The sequence below is a fragment of the Magnolia sinica genome, chromosome 12 (assembly GCF_029962835.1).
Source record: "Magnolia sinica isolate HGM2019 chromosome 12, MsV1, whole genome shotgun sequence".
In the NCBI taxonomy this organism is placed as follows: Eukaryota; Viridiplantae; Streptophyta; class Magnoliopsida; order Magnoliales; family Magnoliaceae; genus Magnolia; species Magnolia sinica.
In genome coordinates this window covers 63987563-64002995 of record NC_080584.1, presented here as the reverse complement: position 1 = coordinate 64002995, position 15433 = coordinate 63987563, and the positions used below count along the sequence as shown (strand labels likewise).

General features: G+C 38.3%; 1 protein-coding gene across 3 annotated transcripts in view; it reads right to left on the bottom strand.

The window, feature by feature from the left end:
- Nucleotides 1-10701, bottom strand: part of LOC131221518 (receptor-like protein 15) — a 60370-nt gene extending 49669 nt beyond the window's left edge. For 2 of the 3 annotated variants that reach the window (XM_058216805.1, XM_058216807.1), the window contains exon 1: nucleotides 10302-10701. In XM_058216805.1, coding sequence (XP_058072788.1) covers nucleotides 10302-10656 — 355 coding nt within the window. In that variant the 5' untranslated portion in view covers nucleotides 10657-10701. The remainder of the gene's footprint in view (nucleotides 1-10301) is intronic. The other variant, XM_058216806.1, reaches the window with a different exon arrangement.
- Between the last annotated feature and the right edge of the window lie 4732 nt (nucleotides 10702-15433).

The window sequence follows — 15433 nt, the reverse complement described above, 5'->3', positions numbered from 1 at the left end:
GCTTGTTTTCTCAAGTCCACCTTTAAATTGTCAGAATTGCAATTCAGGACTCATTGGTTAAGAAAGCCAACGGATTTTCAATTTTGGCCATTTCCAACTCATTTGACCAATAATTGCAGTTCAATAATAAGTGCTCCAAATGGAATCTTAGTGTTGCAAACATACCTTGCCATCTCCACCTGAATTCAAAATGGCATTGAGTGTGTTTGGATGCACTATCAAATTAAATTTCAATTATTAAATTTGAACTCCATTTTTGCATACATACATTTTTGCAACTTAATTCACTTGGCTTCCAATGGCAGCCTTCATTTCAACAAGAAAAGATAGTTAAGACCCATCAAAGTATGAATAAAATAAAATGGCTGAAAGAGCAGACATTGCAGATCTTTGTGCTGTCTACCATGTTTTATTTATATAGAACATCTACCCCCTCAATCAAGTTATCCTCGCGCTGCTATGATTCGGGCCAAAAACAATGGAACAATGGGGATCGGATGACAATTATCATAAGTTTGTATATGAGGGTACCATGGTATGTATCTTTAGCCAAACACATTAATTAGGTGCAACTCAGTAAGATGAAAAGAAGATGTGAAATTCTTCATGATTCAAAACCCAGGTGGGCAACACCAAATGAACTTGGAGATTTTAGGAGAAATTTTACGTATGTAGGAGTTCTGTACAGGAAAATTTGGGACTGAGAAAATAGTGGCTTCACTTGATGGATTGTAAGGATTTTACATATGTAAAACATTGTGGGCCACTCGGAGCTAGTTGTTTCTTGCGTTGTGTGAAAGAGTGTTATTCATGATTTGATGTAGAGCGGTCATGGACACTTTCATGTCCAAGATGGACCGGAGAAGGCCCGAATGGAGGCATAAGTGATTAGGACCGTTAGAACCTTAAAACAGACATATTTCCCAAACAGGAATGAGTTATTCGATGTACCATATGTAATTTTAGGGTAGGAGAAGATACTTTAGCCAACCAACCGTGCAATGCCGGGTTGCCATGCCAAATTTGTGAGATTCCATCAGATCGATGGTCGAAAGTCCATTTTAATTTCATTTTTACTATTTATAGTAAGTTTTAGTTCGATCATAACAATTGATCCTTTGAGCTTTAGGAGCCATGCTCAACATGAAATGCACTTAGAAAAATTGGGAGAATAATGTGGTTAGGCCAAATTAGAAACTTGCTCTTTTTGGCCGAAAACCATGAAGTCTAGTAAATATCACATTTTTTTAGGGAGTTTGAGTTGGAGTTTGATTCTGAAAATTCCTCTTAAGTTTGGTATCACTGTTTGAATGATTGAAAATTCACTTTTATCATTAATTAATCTATTTTCGAATTTATTAGAATTTATTTCTATTCTTTCTATTTTTCCTCGTGGATTTGAGGAATCTTTGTGAGGAGTCCAGATAAGCTGTCTAGATTCAGTGTAATTATCTCCTTGAGCAAGACGGTGATCGACCTCATCACGTCCATCCTTGCATCATGATTCCACTTGGATGCCACTTATTTCTCAGGGCATGGTTGACATGTATCTAATTTAATAAGAGCTATTCTAATTAATTTCTTTATACTAGCTCTTATTGTAAAATAAGTTCATTTGGTAAAATTACTTTTTCATACTTGAAAAGAGCTTTTATTTGAAATAATCATATTTGGTAAAGCATTAAAAAAAAAAAAAAACTTATTTAAAGGATAGTTGCTATGATTTTAAAAAATTGCAATAACTCTATTTCGAATGAGCATACTCCTTCATTCCTTTCACCTTAGATGTTGGCCATCCATCATGTTGGCCAATGCATGCGGATTGTATGTCACGTGGAGCGCACCTTTTATGTGGATAGTCCATGTGGGTCAAACATTTGAAGTGGGCCATGTATTATGCGAGACCTACTTTGGATGTAGACCATTCATCATTAGGGGCCATCCTTTGATTTGCACCATCCATTATGTGAGGACCCACCTTGATTTAGGTCATCCATTATGTGGGGAGCTATGGACCTTGATTTAGGTCATCCATCATGTGGAGCTCACCATCAATGTTAATTTTCCTTCATGTAGGTCACTTGAATGTCCACCACCCATCACATGGAGCTCACATTTGATGTGTCCATCGTGTGGGCCCCGCCTTCAAAGGGGGTTGTCCATCTTGCAGACCATTCATCATTAGGGATGACTTTTGATGTGAAATATCCACTATACGAGGTCCACCTTGATTTGGATCGTCTATTAGGTGGGTCCCACTTGATATAGGTAGTCCATCATGCGAGTCCACAGTTTGATGTGGGCCATTCATTATATAGGGACCATTTTTAATGCGGGTTATCCCTCATGTGAGGCCCACTTTTGATGTCCACTATCCATTGTGTGGGGGTACCCCTTCTATGTTGATCATCAATTATGGTGGGCTACTTTGGATATGCGACTTTCACCATATGGGGCCACGCTTTGATGTGAGCTATCCATCATGTGAGGCTTACTCCATTCTTTATCTGGGTCCACCTTAATGTGGACCATTAATCATGTGAAACCCCACCTTCAATATGGGCTATTCATCATGTGGGCCCTCCTTTGATGTCAACTTTGCGTCATGTGGGCCCATCTTCAATGCCACCATCCATCACGTGTATTCCACCTTTCATGTGGACTGTCCATCATGTGGGTTCCACCTTTCATGTGGACCTTCCATCAAGTGGGTTACACCCAGTGTAGATTGTCCATCATGCGAAAGGCCATCCATCATGTGGGTCCCACCTTTGATGTTAGCTTTCCATCATGTGGTCCTACCTTGATGTGTGTACTATTCATCATGTGGGGCCCTACCTTCAGTATGGGTCCATCTTGTGGGCTACCTCAGAGAGAGAGAGAGGGAGATGAGAAGCCACAAACCAGAGAGTGAGAGGAAGATAACAAAAAAATAAAATATGTGAAGGTAGTTTTAGTATTTTTAAATTTTGATAAAGCCCCAACCTTTACCCACTTAAGCTCAATAAGATCTTTAAAAAAGAAAAAGAAAAAGTGAACCATCCCTAGCTTATGGTAGGACTTATTTTCTAATTTCTAGATAAATAAATTTTATAATTACACATTTACCAAACCATCCTAAAGCGTATTTAAATAAGTCAATAAGCTAGTATTTGTAGTCATGTCAATCACCTCCTTAGTCTTCGTAGGGTTAGAGCAATCCATGTTACCCAAAGTGAGGCCCATCGCCAGGTTCATATCCAACTGTCTTTCTTATTTGTTAGCTCACTAAAGGAAATAAGCCCAAATATGAGGAAGATTCAAAATTCAGGTGGATTATGCCTTAAGAAGCAATGCGGATGAAAACGCCCAATGTTGAAACTTTTTTGTGGGCAATAGAAGTTTTGCATGAGCATAATATTTTATTTTTCCTACATCTAGTGGGAGTCATCTTATGAACTCGTTAGATGGCATAAAAAGATTAGGGCGAGCCATAGGAAGGCTTCAATATTGTTGGCATTTCTATCCTCACTATTTAATTCTTAATATGTTAAGGTGTGGCTTACTTGAGTTTTAGATCTCCATCATGTTTGAGCTCATGTCCTAAAATAAACTAGTGAAACTGATTGACGAAGTGGATATAACACAAACATTATGATGGGCTACGTAGAGCTTGGGTTACTGGATTCCTGCAATCCCACCATACAAAGCAAGATTTACCATGCAGGGCCAGTTACGTGCAATCCATGTGATACCTATCTCGTGTAATCCATGTGATACCTAACTCGTGGAACACAAAGCTCTGTGAGGTCCGCTGTGATGTCTAGGTGAAAGCCACTTAGCAAGTTATGCTAGCCATTGTTTACAGTTGTTTTTGGCACACCTACATGGATCAATAAGACTTAACCACATAATGTCACCACAGACTTAATATTGACAGAGTCATACTCATGCCTGAAGTTATCTTTTGCCCTTTACCCTTTGCGATACGTTTCCTATCATAAATGAGGTGGCACAAAACTGTACGCATGCTTTTAAGATAAATGAAGCAACAAATGACATGTAACCCTAATTTGTATGGCACATGACCAAGAAAGCATACCTAACACATTTATAAAAGACCCACGGAGGTAAGGATCCTTTCATATATTTGGATATGCTCGTTAAGGTCGTCTCTCACAACCCTTTTAAAATGGGAGATCTTCCTAAAGACGTTCAGAGCTCTAGTGGTGATTACAAAGATTGTGAATATATGACGACCAATATATGATGATATTAGAGTCAAAAGAATGAGACTCGATCAGGTTCTGGTGGATCCAATTTTCCCAATTCCATGAATATTCAGGGGAACAATAGGTCATGAGTGGAGATGGCTCTATTAAGTCAGATTTAGATATAATAGTATAGTATCCTAAACAAATCCTCGAATATACACGGCCACGTAAAAGTGGAGATCTGAAAATGAGTTTTTGATTTATGAGATCTCATGTGGGAAAAGAACATCAGAAGGTCATGGCTGTTAAGGATCTTAGACTAACAAGTAAACTCGATGAGAGTTTTACCGCATCCAAAAGCTATAAAAGGAGAACGCGATGAAGAGCTCAAGGCCCTCGCCAAACACAATACATCTACATAATCTTTATTTTTATCTTTCTATCATAATTTTTATGACCAAGAGTAGATTAAATGTCTGCGATCAGATTCCTATCAATTGAATTCTTACTTAGAAGATTAAACACTTAGTTCACATTCCACTCACTATCTGCTTAGATCATCCGATCATACAAAAAATCATATTTTCATCTCTTGTTTTACTTTATTCTTTAATTTATTTTGACACTCCGTTGATTGTAATGAGCATCATTCACAAATTAATAAAAGCAACATTGTTTTAGCATTCTTTTCTTTTATTTGTCCATCCTTGTTCCTTTAAAAAATATATTGGTTGTAATCAATGGTGAAAGAAAAGTGTAAGGTAAAATTATTCAATCAAGAAGGACTAACCTCTACCCTTATGCAAATCGCCTAATCGCTATTATAGCGGGTGGTTGTGAAAGTGTCTGGATCCTCAAATTTGGTCTTAATCAGTGCAATGCATCAAAGCAGGGGACACCAACGTTCAATCAAGCATTAAGTCGAGTATGACTCTAGCATGCTCACACTTTCTAATCACAGATGTTAACTGAGTAAATGCCCTTGCTCACATGTGAAGCCTCATGTTTGATTGAATTACACAAACAAAATTTTTGGCAAGCGCGGTGGGACCCGATAAGCTACCTTTAGTATTTATTAATAAATATGATGCCTCCTAAATTTAAAATAATGTAGTTCTATTGATGGCATTGTAGAAGAGCAATAATACTTGGGGTTGTAGTTCGAGCCCATAGTCAAGTTGATACAAGATCATCTTCTCAACTGTCTTTGATCACTTTTTCATGCATTTTCTCATAATGGAAGGACATATGCAGCAATTTCCAAAGGAATCAATGTATAACTAAAGATCTTCGAGAGATTGGTTGAAGGTTTCCTCCAGAGACTTCCAATTAGTAATATTACCCAATAAGCCCCCCAATCATCCAATTGAATGAGAGGCAAAACGACCGACTAAGCTATATACAAGAGCAAGTCAAACCAAACCTCGAAGCCAACCTATATTTGCATAAGTGGTGGCAATAAGGAGCGACCAAGATGTTCAATCTTGCGATCGGCTAGAATACCTCGACAATAGAATCATTATGTTCATTAGGGGCAATTCCCAACCCATGTTGATAACATAGGGGGAGCAACCTTTAATTGGTCCAGTTGTTCAAAGCAGTTTTCAGGGGGCCAAATACCAAAGGAGATAACCTCCAACTGACCCCAAGAGTCTGTCAAGGGTATCACAGGACAAAGACACATGGGGGCAATCTCCGACTGGTACTCTTGTCCAGAACAACTATTACCAGGTAAAGGTGCTCGGGGGGAAACCTCTTGCTGCCCCTCCCCCAGTGGTTGTCGATCACGTGGTGTAATGGACATACCCTAGGCAATCTAAGTGACACCTCGGTTGAGTAGAACTATCAGGCCTGTAATAACTGGTTGGTAGGGATGATGTTATAGGACTCATTCAGGAACATGGGATCCAATTTAATGACCGATGAATTGCTCCGCCGATTTATATGAAACCATACTTTGAGCAGGTTGATCAATATTATGAGTTTTCTAGATATTTCAAGTTCCCTAAGTTCACACTTTTCTCTGGAGAAGGTGAGACCTCTACGATTAAGCACATTGGCTGCTTCACCATGCAATGTGGTAAGTCATCTCTTAATGATTTTTTAAACTCATGTTGTTCAGGAATTCTTTAACAGCAACCACTTTCACATGGCACATAAAACTCTATGTTATCTCAATCCAATTCTGGAATGATATGGAAGAGAGGATTCACATACAGTTCCGCTGAACTAAGCTTGAGGTATCCATAACCGACTTGTTTACTCCGTGAAAACTGTTTGACGAGATGATCAATCATTTCGTCTCTTGGTTCAACAGTGCCAAAAAGCGTTGTCCAGTGATTCTCCCAAAGGTCGAGTTCTTGGGTTCACCTTATAAGGCATGGGTTTCGAGCTTCAAAAGCAATCTGAAGGCATATACATTAAACATCTGTTTGAGTTGTTAACTAGGGCAATCTAATACAAGCACATCTTCCAAAAGGAAAAACAATAAATGAGCACATCCAATGACACATCTTATCATGACCCAAACTATTAGTTGGTTGTAATCACATGGTCGGATGAAGATCACGACAACTGTTACGAGGCGGCCATGGCCAAGATAGTTGGCACACAATTGTGTGAGTGCATGCTATGCTATGAAAAAGGTCGAGTAAAAGGCCTCACCCTATATAAACTCAAGGAAAGGTTCCTCTGAAACTCCAAGGTAATATGCTTTTGATATCTCTATTGCCTAGGAGATGTTAAACATTCTATTGGAATCCAAGTTCATCACGCTTCCAAACCTCTAAAAGATTCCATCAGCTAAGGAATTCAAATAAGAGATATATGGCTAGTATAATGGAACTAAGACTCATTCTACTAAGAATTGTAACATGTTTAGGAATATAGTGCATGAGAACATGAACAAAGACCTCTTGAATTTCTCAAAAAAGCACCTGATGGGAACTGATGTAGAGTGGGTCGCGGACACTTTCATGTCAAAGATGGATCAAAGAAGGCCTGATTAGAGGCCGAAGTCATCAAGACCGTCAAAAGCCTAAAACAGACATATCTCGCAATCCGGAATGAGTTACTCAACGTAGCATATATGATTTTGAGGTAGGAAGAGCTAATTTATCCAACCAACCCGTATATGCCCGGTTGCCCATGCCGAATTTGCGAGATTCCATCAGATCGACAGTCGAATTTCCTGTTTATTTTTGTTTTTACTATTTTTAATAAGTTTTGGTTTGATTGTAACTTTTCATCCGTTGGGCTTTAGGAGATTTCATTAGATCACCCCCTGAGGAAGACGGTGATCAATCTCATCACATTCATCCCTACATCATGAATTAATTGACATCCCTTTCTTGGGGCGACCAATGACAACATGTCCAAATTGAGATGATAATGACCTCAAGAAAAGCATGTGGAAATGGTAAACCTGATCGGTTGATCACATGCACTGCAGGTTGAGATACAGTCAGTCATTACCAAGGGTACTGATAGTCCGTCATCGTCCATAATAGCCAAACTGAGCACAAGCAAAGGGCTCACCCATAGCCCTAAAGGAAAGGTTCATTTCAAAGGGAATAATCATCAAAGACCAGTTAACTAAAACCAAGGATAAAGGAAAAGCACCAATGGCCAACCAAGACTCAAAAAGTTCGAATATTGTTAAACCTTCTTGGAATCAATCTACACGAATCCCTCGGCTGTTATACTTGTCATGAAAAGATAACTCAAGGAGGGAACTACACGGTTCAATAAACCCCGACATGAGGCTAAAATGCCACCAACACATGGTCGGGTTATCGTCTGACAACTGCCCGGTCAACAATCAAAGCAACATAGCACCAAAAAAGCAATCCTCGGCAAAGCAGTCCGTTCCAGAGAAAAGAACTAGAAAGACGCCTGGAGGGCTAGCAAATCAATCGTGGCAGCCCAGGGTCCAGATGTAGATGCACGTAGTTGCCCAATCTGGACAATATTTCAAAACTTGTGTCTGGAACTCTAAAAGAATTGGTGTTTAGATACAAACTCTTAAGGGATGAAATGGCATCTAAATATGGTAGAATGCTTCTATTGAAGTGGTTACAACTCAGATTAAAGTGCTCTAGATTGCTCAATCTCAACTATCTTTTGAAACCTGCATATGGGTGACGTCCTGTGTTTAGGACCTGCTCAGAACAGGGGAATGATCCCAACCATTATTAATTTTTCATTAAAAATAAAATAAAAATATTTTCTCAAAAACATAACTTGCCCAAGAGGAAACACTTAAGAGGGCCTTTTGTTTCCAACACGCTCCCTTCCCTTAGATCTTGTGTTCAGCATGAAACGGATGGCAATGCTATAGTGAATTGAGCTACAAAGGTAAAAACAATGTTTTCCTATATTTGTGGTAGATGGCCTCAAATCCCAAGAACTCTCTCTTTTTCTTCTTTTCACTGTCATCATTGAAGCCTTATATCAATTACTGGTTTTTATCATGTCCAACTTGAAATGGACAGAATTACAATTTAAAAGTCAGCCTGTCCAGTGCGTTTGGATGCACTATCAAATTGAATTTCAAATTCTGTAGTGACCCCTCCAGCTAGGATACTGGTTGGTACTGGAAAACCTGTGGGTTCCACCGTGATGTATGTTTCTTATCCACGCAGTCTATTCATGTTGCAAGCTCATTTTAAGGTATGAGACCCAAAAATGAGATAGATCCAAAGCTTATGTGGGCCACACCACATGAAGTAGTGGGGATAGTGACACATACCGTGGACACCTTCCTAGTGTCCAGCCGCCATGTTTATTTTCCATCCCACCTGTTCATAAAGTCACATAAACCTGGATGAAGGCAAAACAAAAAAATCTGCTTTATCCAAAACTTCTGTAGCTCACAGGAAGTTTTCAACAGTAGGAATTCAATCTCCACTGTTTCCTGTGGTGTGCTCCACTTGAGCTTTGGATTTGCCTCACTTCTGTGATGATGATCTAAGATGACCTGGAAAAATGGATGGACTGCATGAATGGTTGGCACTGGAGGATCGCTACAGAATCTGAGTCCTCTCACCTCCTTCCCCTCTCTTCAATCAATTTAGGTTAAAGCTAAAGGTGGCTTCTTTTGATCGACCTCAGGCCCTTAAAAAAATAAGAAGAAGAAGAAGAGGAAGAAAGCACTGAAACCTACATTTGTTTTTCGCCACAGTTGAGCTTATAATATGGCAGAAGATGTAATATTATTATCTGCTACTACTGATGGCAAGAATCAACAAGCATCTCAAAATGTGAAATTTCAAATACCATTTTTATATGCATGTGAAGGACTCCTATCAGTAAGATCTATATGCTTTTATATAGAAGGGATAGTGAGCAATTCAGCCTCTTATATTTCAAATCCGAAACCTCCAGATTGCATGTTTGGAAGTGTGACTTAGGCATAGCCACTGAATCCATTTCAAAATATTGTTTTAAACTGATGTTATCAATCTCAGTTTCTTTACAATTGATCAACTTACCTTCAGAGGGGAAGTGTCCTTCAATAATATTATTGTAGCTTAGATCAAGAGTCCTGAGGGATGACAGTGAACCCAAATAGAGAAAAATGCTTTCATTGAAGGAGTCAAAACTGAGGTCAAGGTGATCTTAGAATGGGAAAATTCCCATATGGGTGACGTCCTGTATTTAGATCCTGCTTAGAATGGGAGAAATCCCAACCATTCTTAATCTTTCATTACAAAAATAAATAAATTTCCTCAAATGCATCATGCCAAAGACGAAACACCAGGGGCCTTTATTTCCAACACACTGCGTTGGATCTTTTGTTCAGCATGAAACAGATGGTGATGCTGGAGTGAATTAAATTGCAACTGTTAAAAATGTTTCCCCTGTATTTATGTAGGAGAAGGCCTCAATTCCAACAACTCTGTTTTTTTTTTTTTCTCCAAGTCATCCTCCTTGTCATTGAAGCCCTGTTTTTTTAGGTCCAAATTGAAATTGACAGAATTACAATTGAGAAACGAGAAATCACTACATACCTTGACACATTTGCAATTCAATTTATTAGGACATCTGAAGGCAGCCCTGTTTTAAATCATCAAGGAAGAATGTTAAGATTGTAGGAGATAAAGGTACCTTCATGATCAACCCAACCACCCAGGTTATTCGAGGACAAATCGAGGCTCTGCAGTTCTCCAAAGGATAGAAGTAAGTCGGCATTCAGATACCATTCTCCCAACTCGTATTCCCTTGTCCAACCGAGAGAAATTTCAGTCACTCGGCCTGTTGCATTGTTGCACTTGATTCCATCCCAATTACAGCAGTCAGTCCCATCCTCCCATGCAGGAAGAGAAGACCCATTCGGATAATTGATGGAAGCTTTGATCTCCAAGAGAGAAGTCCTCTCCTTATCCAAGCACCCAAGACACCCACGACTACAGTACTGAACATAAAGCAAAGCCCACAACCACAAAACCAATGCCCAATCCATGGAAATTGTATTAGTTTTCTCCGCTGTATTCCAGCAGGACAATGTTTTTCAATTTATAAGTGTAGAAGTTCTAAGCTTGGTCAGGGTCGAGGGACGCGTGGGAGAGGTGATGTGTGTGGCAGATTGGGTTGGGTTCCAAGTGACGGTGGCCCACTATAATGTTTAATTTATCCATGCCGTCTATCCATTTTGGATTATTATTTCGGTGCATGAGTTTAAAAAAAGGGTAGATCCAAATCTCAAGTGAACCACACCATAGGAAAACAGAGGTGATTGAACGCCCACCATTAGAAACTTCCTTAGCGGCCACTGTAATGCTTATTTTGCATCCAAATGGTCGATTGATGAAGAGAAAACACAAATATCAGCTTCATTCAAAATTTTGTGGCCCACAAGAAGTTTTTAATTGCAGGCATTTAATCACCCATTATCCCTGTGGTGTGGTCCACCTAAGATTTGGATATTCCTAATTTTTGGGCTCATGCCCTAAAATGAGCTGGCAAATTGGATGGACAGCAGAGATAGAACACATACATCATGTGGATCCCACAAAGCACCGCCCAGCATTGTTAACATGCAATCCGTGTCGGTTTGGAAGACGCTGTTGAGAATTTCGGTGGGAGGAGAGTGGCGCGGCTAATCCATGGCTCAACTACTCTGATAGGTACACGTCGCGTGACAGTGTTGGTTAGCTTGGTACCCACGGCACATTTGACTTGAAAAGTTTATCTATCTCTCTTTTATGTATTTGTTGAATACCCAGGTCCATCTGTTTTTTCATCTCAGTTTTAGCGCGTCCCAACCTTAAGAAGATACAAATCTCAAGTATACCACACCACTAAAACCTGTGACGAGTAATCATTACAAACTTTTTGTGGGCCACAAAAGCCTCCGATCAAGCTGATCTTTATATTTTCCCTTCATCCAGGCCTTCTTGACATTATCAAGAGGTTGGATGGTCCTTTGGAACTTTTAATGGTGAGGCACTCACTGTTTGCTGTGGTGTGGTCCACCTGAGATTTGGATCTGCTTACCTAAAATGAGCCGTTGAAACGGATGGATGGCGTGAATATACAAAACATCACGAAAGTGGGTCACACGGTAAGGGTAAGACCCACTGAGGCGTTATCCTGGTAACACATAATCCGTTCCCAGTGACAGATTGTTCACCCGGAACAGTTATCCTTCAGAAGTGATGAAGACTTTTGAACTGTTCATGTCATACACACACTGTCCAGGTCTATTGTGCACCTGGAACATTGCAGGAAAATGAGCGATGCTCTGATACTCTAGAATAGCATGATGGATGATACACAGGTATGTAAAAAAAAAAAAAAAAAAAACACAAAAGCGGCTTCAGTCGCATGGAAATATATAATTGAAAATAAACTGTACATAATATGCTTGCCAGTTTAGATGAATCGTTAACAAAAAGTTTTTTTTTTTTTTTTGTTTGTTAACCAGGTTAATTATCAGATTGATATATATTTAGTGAATGATTATATATATATGTGTGTGTGTGTGTGTTCTTATTTCCAAAAACAAGTGTCTACGAATCAGAGGTTAGCATTGTTTGACCCATCTGAGTATGTTCTTTAGCCACCGGAATTTGGTTCTTTTTAATAACCTAAACCAGCAATGTGATTGGGATTCTCTTAGATGGGGGATGCCTGAAACATATCTCACATTGAATCTTTTAACCTTTGATTATACAAGGGTATGACAATTAAGCAAAAGAGCCACATTCCAAAGAGTTGAAATAGTCTAAATTGAGATATTTTTCTTGCCTATCTACTATATAATGTGATACTGATTGGATTTGAATTATTGGAACATGACTCATAAACCCAGGTCAAAGCCCCAGTAGATGCCGCAAGCCTATCATTCTACCACCCAATGAGAACTTAACAATGTGCACTTAGCTTATTCTACATACATGTCGAAGGTCTCTCCATACAGAGAGGCAGATATACAAATATAGAACACTAAGTGAGATTTGATTTTCTATATGGTGGGATATGCAACTGTCAAATCCTTTCAACCAAAAATCATACATTTGCAGAGCTGAGTGCGCCATAGATTATGAAAACCAATGGATGCCTAAAAGTTCACTTTCTATGTTATGGATGACTTAATAAGTAGAATTGCTTAAGTATTGAAAAAGCAGATTTAAGTTATATTTCTAACTAGAAAGAAAGCCCAAATCTCTCATTTCCATTTGACGTTGGAACATGTCCATGTATGTGTATTATGGGACTCAACTTGTTGTTTCAATGAAGCTTGGAAATTCCTTGGCTTCCTCTTCCTTTGAAATGGGAAAGCTAAGAGTTTATTTTGACTTCATCATTACAGAATGATCAAACCTGTTTTTCCACCCTCTAGGGCCAACATATTCAGATAATCTAACAATTTAACCATTTATACTCTCTTAAATAAGCAAGTCATTTTATTATAATCATGGATTAATGATGATCACTGTCTTTGATTTTTCGGATTGATTTAGAGGCATTGATTTTTTTTATTGTTTAAATTTATCTTCAAATGGTCCTATTAAGCCTTATTTAGTACAACTTTCTTGTGGTGACCCGTAATGCACAGAGTTCGAAATACGTATCAATCAGTGTATTGGCCGCAAGGGACAACAACATACGTGCTTTATGCAAGAGTTTGATTGCTAAACTCGATTAGGTTCTTATGTAGAATCTAAATTAAGCTTTTATGTAGGCTACTAACACAGGTGTGTATGTGTAGGTTCTTGGGCAGGATCGATGTTTGTGGCTAGCCTATAGAAAACCATGTAAATCTTTGATGGAGCTGATTTTTGTGTATGATTGTAAAGTTTAAAAGTAAATCTGATTTAAAACCTTCAAGATAGTGAATACTGGAATAATCTAAGAGATAATGCGTCCGTCGAAAGTAGAGTAGGGAAACCGAACCACTATACATGTTTGTGTTTAGGATTGTATTTGAGCACTTTTTTTTTTTTTTTTTTTAAACTTATGCGATGAATGTTTAATACACACACACACACGCATGATTATATGAATGGTAGGAGTTGATATGTAGCACATCCCACACATACATGTACACAATCATACTTATAGACTAGTTGCTTACTTGCCATATCTTTATATGTGATTGGACCATCTATTGGCTTGAAAGCCTTAGAGTTAATTGTCGTAGTTTAATTTTTATATTAGTTTAGGTTAAGAAATTTTGTTTTAAAATGTATAATTTTTAATTGGTCCTAACCACCCCAATGTAGGACATAGCCATCATTCTTTAGCTTCATCAAGCTTTCGTGCATAGCTCATAGGAACACCACGTGTAATTAACCCGATCAAATAGTCATTGCCTTGATCGATGAACACATGATAATTCCTTTGGACAAAGCAAAAGTATAAGAAGAGGAAACATCTCAACCAACTAAAGTTTCTTCTGATCGAGCTACAACGATGAACCTTCTTTCTTCTTTAGCCCATTCGGTTGATATTTCTCGTTCCTTATCTCATTTCTTTGCGGAGTTGCTTCCTATAGAAGATATTTTATCCTCCATTGATTGAGTCTTTCGATCTGACATCCTCATAGCCAAATCCCTTACACATTCATCAAAGATTTAGTAGTTGTATGAGTAATTACGAGCTCTTATTCACTCTGGTGTTGCTGATATCATCACGTCAGGATCGATCGTGAAACTTAACTTTCTTATTCTTTGATACCAAACTCTAACTCGATACGATAAGTTCCTGTCGACCAAACTACCTGTACTCCTTGAATTTTTTAGCTTGATTCATGGGCATTAAGATAAGTAATTGCGGTTGACAAACTTCAATCTGAGCATTCAATGGTCTACATTAGAATGACTGAAATCGTAACTATCAGTAAACAAATTAGTGTTGTATAGAGGGGCTTGAAGGAGTCAGACGCAACCTTAATGGATCTAAAGGCTATAATATCTACCTTTGAGGATAAACTGAGATTATTGAAAGAAGAAGAGAAATCTTTGACCAAGTGTAGACATAATTAGAAGACTAAAATAAAACATCGAGACATTTATATATAAGAGCACACTCCAATGATGTTGAGAACTCTATAATTTCAGCGTGGAGAAATCAATAACTATCTCTAGCAAACTACGAGAATCTACCTTGGACGGTACCTACAATACTCCTAGACTCTTCTGAACATCGTCAATTTTCATATTATCATTTATCAGACTCGGTCATGTGAGAGCAACGAACAAAAGAGAGAAGCTGAGTACAAAGCCCACATGATCGGCATCACATCAACCAAGTCCTACATTTTCTCCACTGAGTTTTGAAAAGCGAAGAGTCCTGAAAGGCTCAAAGGCAAATAAATGAACTCATCAGAGAACGAGTTGCTAAAGAATTTGATGAGATAAAGGTTGTTTATGCCTAATTCACACTCAAGCCTATCCATTTTCTTTGGTTTTTTAAAATAAAGATGTAATTGGCCTATCAAACACATTTTACTTATCCTCAGCCTTATAATATAATAATTATATTTATGCTTATTTTTGTCGTTCAACCGATTTAGGTCTTTATATATCCTTTATGATTAGTTTAACCATCGTTTGGCCTGATATTTTCATATCTTTTAGATATTAAAACGACATGCTTTTAAAAATCTACCATTTATTGGATTTTTTGACATCCTTAGTCCCGAGAGGCAATATCACGTTTAAAACCATATTGCCTTCACCAAAAGCTTTCTTTTCATCTTATTGTTGTATATTTAATTAAGTCTGGCCTTAATC